Source organism: Penaeus chinensis, chromosome 19 (assembly GCF_019202785.1).
Source record: "Penaeus chinensis breed Huanghai No. 1 chromosome 19, ASM1920278v2, whole genome shotgun sequence".
In the NCBI taxonomy this organism is placed as follows: Eukaryota; Metazoa; Arthropoda; class Malacostraca; order Decapoda; family Penaeidae; genus Penaeus; species Penaeus chinensis.
Genome location: NC_061837.1, coordinates 24,490,844 through 24,498,078, shown reverse-complemented (window position 1 = coordinate 24,498,078; position 7,235 = coordinate 24,490,844). Strand labels below are relative to the sequence as shown.

General features: G+C 39.8%; 1 protein-coding gene across 2 annotated transcripts in view; it reads right to left on the bottom strand.

Moving 5' to 3' along the window:
* Positions 1 to 1,453: 1,453 nt before the first annotated feature.
* LOC125035307 (solute carrier family 49 member 4 homolog) overlaps positions 1,454 to 7,235 on the bottom strand; it is a 12,022-nt gene continuing 6,240 nt past the window's right edge. The window contains exons 5-10 of one of the 2 annotated variants that reach the window (XM_047627609.1): positions 6,986 to 7,114; positions 6,663 to 6,792; positions 6,380 to 6,488; positions 4,952 to 5,138; positions 2,020 to 2,236; positions 1,454 to 1,749 (exon numbers count right to left, since the gene is read on the bottom strand). In XM_047627609.1, the coding sequence (XP_047483565.1) occupies positions 1,650 to 1,749; positions 2,020 to 2,236; positions 4,952 to 5,138; positions 6,380 to 6,488; positions 6,663 to 6,792; positions 6,986 to 7,114 (872 nt within the window). In that variant the 3' untranslated portion in view covers positions 1,454 to 1,649. The remainder of the gene's footprint in view (positions 1,750 to 2,019; positions 2,237 to 4,951; positions 5,139 to 6,379; positions 6,489 to 6,662; positions 6,793 to 6,985; positions 7,115 to 7,235) is intronic. The other variant, XM_047627608.1, reaches the window with a different exon arrangement.

The window sequence follows — 7,235 nt, the reverse complement described above, 5'->3', positions numbered from 1 at the left end:
ACTTTACGACATAATATCCACGATTTACGATATACTACATCATCCGAAACACTAAATATATATATATATATATATATATATATATATATATATATATTCATTTATTTTTCACATATATGCAGATGTACGTGCACATGTACAGTCAGAAATAAACTATTTGCTTGTGGTCCTTGAGGAGCTGAGCGTTTCTTTCTGATTACGGATTAACTACCTTACCACGCTATTCCACACCACTTCGTCGATTTTTCATATTAGTTTGTGCAAAGGGTAACGATACTTATTTTTCTGATTGTACATCAAATGTGTATAGGTTTGTATACAATGATATCATGTTATTACAGTATAAAGGTACCCTTTCATTTATAACACACACACAATGTATATATACATATATACATATATATATATACATACATATACATATATATATATATATACGTATATACATATATACCTACACATGCACACACACACACTTATATATATATATATATATATATATATATATATATATATATATATATATATGTGTGTGTGTGTGTGTGTGTGTGTGTGTATGTATACATATATATATATATATATATATATATATATATATATGTGTGTGTGTGTGTGTGTGTGTGTGTGTGTGTGTGTGTGTGTGTGTGTGTGTGTGTGTGTGTGTGTGTGTGTATGTGTGTGTAAAACACTTCCGTGTTGATACTAAGGTAGAAAAATGAAAGTTCAGTTTCGAAATCCAGGAGGTCAGGTCAGGTCGGTGGAACGGGCAGACTATGCGCAGGCTGCCGGCCTAAGGGAGAAGGCGGAGGGTGTGGGAAGCGAGGAGACCATCGGCAGGAAAGCCGCTGTTCAAGTTGAAATTAGGAAGCAGCTATAGTAAGATGTTGACTCCCTGTTCACCAAGGTCCCGCTTTATGACGTCCTCGCTTTCCTTCAGAGGAAGCTTCCCCTCCAAAGGATCCTTGTCTCCCACTGCCCACCGACTTCTTCAGCTGATTCTTTTGTTTGTGTGTGGAGTTCCTGGCGCAGCTGAACTCTCTCTCCCTCCATCCGTTTCAAGGCTTTTCTCCTGCCGATAGTCTCCTCGCGTCCCACATCCTCCTCTTTTTCCCTTATGCCGGCCACTCTGCGCATAGTCAGCCCAATTTTCCGACCTGACTTGACCTCCTCTTCGCTTCCGTTCATCTGTCCTCACGTTGCCTCTCCTCTCTCTCTTTATACCCTCTTCTCCGATTCCTCTTTTGACCTGTAGTTTCATTTCACACACACACACACACACACACACACACACACACACACACACACATATATATATATATATATATATATATATATATATATATATATATATATATATATATATATAACATGTAGACACATAGCATGTGTATAAACGCATTTGCATTATTCCTTAGATATAGAGGACATTGTGATAAAAATCAAATGTACAGAATAATGAAATAGGAATTATAATATATTTCCTTAATATATCTGATACACAAGAATATTGTCTGAGAACATACGAGTCTACATAATTCTTCTCCAGTACTCACAACTCAGAATCAAATATGAATAAAATACACCTGACACATTCTACAGCCTCGTTTTTTTGCTTATCTGTTCTGGGATTTTTTCTCATTCCTCCTTGTCTATCCACCTGTGTCCTTTTGAGCTCCTCCTTCGCGAAGAAGACAGGGACGATGCTCAGAGACACGCTGGACACCAGAGCGTAGCTCACCCACACGTATCCTGGAAGCGGTTTTGTTATTGTTAACCGTGTATATGTGAATATACATTTGTGTGTGTGTGTGTATACATATATAAACATATATATATATATATATATATATATATATATATATATATACATAAATATATACATACATATATGTATCTGTGTGTATATATATACAATGTGGGTTTTTATACCACATACATAGATGTATATGTGTGTATGGTATTTATGCGTGCGTGCATGTGTGTGTGTGTGTTTGCGTGCGTGCCAACGCAAATACTCACCAACATCGGGAATGAGGAACAGGAGGAGAAACGCAAGAGACACAAACGAGAAGAAGGAGGTGGCGAGCGCCCCGACGACGCCCTCGGAAATGGGGTAGGACAGTTCGAAGCACAACTGCAGCAGGAGAGGAACGGAAGAGAACTGGAGAGACACGCCCGCGATCACCGTGATGTAGACTTGGGCTGTGGGCGGAGGGAGGGGAGGTCGGCGTTGAGTCTGGTGAACGGAAGTGAACTCGTCGGTTTCAGGGAGGGATAGGTGCTCGATAATTGTGGGGATGAGGATGAGGAGGATATGGGGATGAGGATGGGATGAGGATGAGGATGGGGATGAGGATGGGGATGAGGATGAGGATGAAGATGAGGATGAGGATGGGGATGAGGATGAGGATGAGGATGAGGATGAGGATGAGGATGAAGATGAAATGAGGATGAGGGTGAGGATGGGGATGAGGATGAGGATGAGGATGAGGATGAGGATGAGGATGAGGATGAGGGATGAGGATGGGATGAGGATGAGGATGAGGATGAGGATGAGGATGAGGATGAGGATGAGGATGAGGATGAGGATGAGGATGAGGATGAGGATGAGGATGAGGATGAGGATGAGGATGAGGATGAGGATGAGGATGAGGATGGGGATGAGGATGAGGATGAGGATGAGGATGAGGATGAGGATGAGGATGAGGATGAGGATGAGGATGAGGATGAGGATGAGGATGAGGATGAGGATGAGGATGAGGATGAGGATGAGGATGAGGATGAGGATGAGGATGAGGATGAGGATGAGGATGAGGATGAGGATGAGGATGAGGATGAGGATGAGGATGAGGATGGGGATGAGGATGAGGATGAGGATGAGGATGGGGATGAGGATGAGGATGAGGATGAGGATGAGGATGAGGATGAGGATGAGGATGAGGATGAGGATGAGGATGAGGATGAGGATGAGGATGAGGATGAGGATGAGGATGAGGATGAGGATGAGGATGAGGATGAGGATGAGGATGAGGATGAGGATGAGGATGAGGATGAGGATGGGGATGAGGATGAGGATGAGGATGAGGATGGGGATGAGGATGAGGATGAGGATGAGGATGGGGATGAGGATGAGGATGAGGATGAGGATGGGGATGAGGATGAGGATGAGGATGAGGATGAGGATGAGGATGAGGATGAAGATGAAATGAGGATGAGGATGGGGATGGGGATGAGGATGAGGATGAGGATGAGGATGGGGATGAGGATGGGGATGAGGATGAGGATGGGGATGAGGATGAGGATGAGGATGAGGATGGGGATGAGGATGAGGATGAGGATGGGGATGAGGATGAGGATGAGGATGAGGATGGGGATGAGGATGAGGATGAGGATGAGGATGGGGATGAGGATGAGGATGAGGATGAGGATGGGGATGAGGATGAGGATGAGGATGAGGATGAGGATGAGGATGCGGATGGGGATGAGGATGAGGATGAGGATGAGGATGAGGATGAGGATGGGGATGAGGATGAGGATGAGGATGAGGATGGGGATGAGGATGAGGATGAGGATGAGGATGAGGATGGGGATGAGGATGAGGATGGGGATGAGGATGAGGATGGGGATGGGGATGAGGATGAGGATGAGGATGAGGATGGGGATGAGGATGAGGATGGGGATGAGGATGGGGATGAGGATGAGGATGAGGATGAGGATGAGGATGGGGATGAGCATGAGGATGAGGATGAAGATGAAGTGAGGGTGAGGATGAGGATGATGAGGATATGAATGTGGATGAAGATGAAAATGATGATAGCAATGATAATACAATTATCATAATGAATATAGTAATAGCGATAATGATGACAATGATGATGATTATAATAGTCGTCATCATAATAATCATAATAATAATAATAATAATAATAATAATAATAATAATAATAATAATAACAATAATAATAATGATTATAATAATAACGATAATGATAATGTTAATAAAAATAATATGAATAAAGATGATAGAAATAATATTGATGATTGAATTAATAAGAATGATAATAATGATAAGAATAATAAAGATAATTATAATAATAACAATAATGACAATAACATCCATAAGACTAACTATTAATGAGGATAATAATAATGTTAAAAATTACGATGACAATAACAATAATAACAATGATAATGATGATAATTATAATGATAATGGTAACAATAGCAACAGCAATAATAATAATATAAACAATGATAATGATTATAATAAGAATAATAATAAGAATATTAACAACAATAATAATGATAATGATAATAAGAATATTTATAATGATGATGATGATAATAATAGTAATATGTATATATATACATATATAACACACACATACACACACACACACACACACACACGCACACACACACACACGCACGCACACACACACACACACATACATATATATGTATATATATATATATATATATATATATATATATATAAATGCACACACACACACACACATACATATATATGTATATATATATATATATATATATATATATATATATAAATGCACACACACACACACACACATATATATGTGTGTGTGTATATATATATATATATATACATATATATATACATATACATATATATATACATACATACATATGTATATACACACATATATATGTATATATGTATACATATATTTATATTTGTATGTATACATATACATACATATATATGTGTGCGTGTGTGTGTATGTATATATATATATATATATATATATATATATAAATATATATGTATGTATACATATATATATATATTTATACACATACACACAAACACACACACACACACACACACACACACACACACACACATACATGTATATTTATGTATACATATACTTATTTACTAATTTCTATCTCCATTTTTATTACTGACTCAAAGTTGCCTCGACGACCCCGGTGGAGAGGAAGAAGAACCAGAGGAAGAAGGCGAAGGAGGCGGCCAGGAGGCTGATGACGGTGTCCTTGAGGTGCCCGTAGATCCTGTCAGTCATCCTCGCGGCGAAGAAGGCGGCAACACTGGCGCTGAGGGAGGCCGAAATTGCCACGCCCATCGATTCCTCCTGAAGCAGTTAGCAAACTCTTCGAAGCAGATGGAATCTTAGGTTGCTAAGTATAAGGATTTGTGGAGAGAAAATGTACTGGAAGCAGTCATACTAAAAGGTAATGATGTGAAATATATAGAAAGATAGGATTTTTGATACTTTTATACTCTCTCTGAGTATGTGAAACACAATGAAGAGATAGTTCAACGTTTGTAATAGATAATAAAAAAAAAAAAAAAACCTATTAATTCAGATGTTCTTTGAAAACAAGAAATCCAGCTATGTGCAAGGGATTGGCAGCTTGCAAAGTAAGCTTAAAAGAATGTTCTCAAGTTGTATAAATGACTATTTGAGAGACATCTCAATATTTACTTTAATGAAAAATTTATTTGAAAAAAGTATAGTAGCTGGCCGTCTCACCACAATATTCCCTTAAGAAATTGAACTCCTCCCGCCTGCCCCCTCCCCCCCCTCCTTCCTCTTAGAAGTGTGGGGGAGGGAGAGAGGGTAGCAGAGTGACGTCATTGCGTGTTGCTTGCGGATTTTGTCCAGGTCAAGTTAAGTACTTATATGTAAGCAATGTACCACATCATTTGTTTAAACAGAGACCCATTTATCGGCTGTAGCTTGAGGTGAAAGTCAATTAAAATGTAATTAAGCTCGTGCATCGGCATCCGGTGTCGAGCTTCATCTTGTCGATAATGTTATTGTTTCGACTTTGCTCACGATCCACAACAAAATATTAAGGATTTCACACGTTCAGCGTTGATGTGTATTGACTAAAATATTCCAAATTATCACCGGAAATATCATGGACAATAAATATTTTCTTAGCTACGAGGTACGTCCATCTGCAAATTTCAAAAAAAGAAATGGAGATGTTCATTGATACAAAACGACCAGCAAACTTCGTCAAGCTGATGGTTATTTTTGCTATATCAGATTCCACAAAAGTATCACGTACAGCTCCGGATAAAAGTAGTTATTGGACTACCAGTTACTCTCTGGGGCTCCAGGAATCTACCATCTGAGTAATTTGACAGATATCGTATTTTCCTCTTCTGTACGTTATTCGGATGATATATATTGCAAGTTACAGTGTCAAGTTTACCATAAAGTATATTGAAATACTACTATGTTTAATGTAATCTCAGAGTTAATATTGCAAAACCCATTGCTGAAGAGGCCAGAGCCACCTGTCCATTGCATTAACGCAGGTGCAATAGCAATAGACAGGTATGATGATTAGCTTCCCTTACCTGATGAATACCGATTTCCAGCAAGGAGTAAGTCATAAATCCCAGCCAGTTCCCGACCACGCCGAAGGACACACCATAAGCAACCACTATAAGAATTAGGTGATGATTCCTGAAGAGGGTGTAATTATCTTTATAACTGCGAGTGTTGTCGTTATCTTCATCATTACCGTCACCTTTTTTATATCTCTTTAGTTACTATTATTATCATTATCACTTATACTGTAATCATATCATCAACATCAGTATCGTAGCTATTATCATTATTACTGACCATCTACTCTACCTGAGAAAGTCCTTGAGACTCTTCCGAAAGTCCTCCCTCTCCTCCTGCGACGAAGGCGACGGCGGGGAGGGCGGCCCGTCGGGGAAGTAGAGCAACACGCACACGAACAGCAGGAGACTCAAGCCGAAATCTGAGCGAAGTGGTAAAGAGGTAAAGACGTTGTCTGCCGCCCTTGCGAGGCGAGAAAGGATTGGATTATGTGGTCAGTAACAGCCTCGATTTCAGTTGCGAGATGAGAAGTGTTTGGTGGCTAAGGAAACCCAGGAGGCCTTTGTCACGAATCCTAAACCCGTAAGTCATTTCCCTTGAGGATCTTCACTCACGGATGTACATAAGAATCGCGATGTCTTTGCGGATGTCCTCCGGCAGGACGTCCTCCCCGGGCGCCCTCACCACGAGGGGGCTGAAGTACATAGTTACTCCTCCAAGTTGGTTCATCAAAAGGGCAACAGCTTCCTCGGCGAGAGAGGAAATCATTGGTAAGGCAAAGTTTTCAATGGTATATGTATGTGTATACATACACAAACGCACACACAAACACACACACACACACACACAGACACAGACACACAC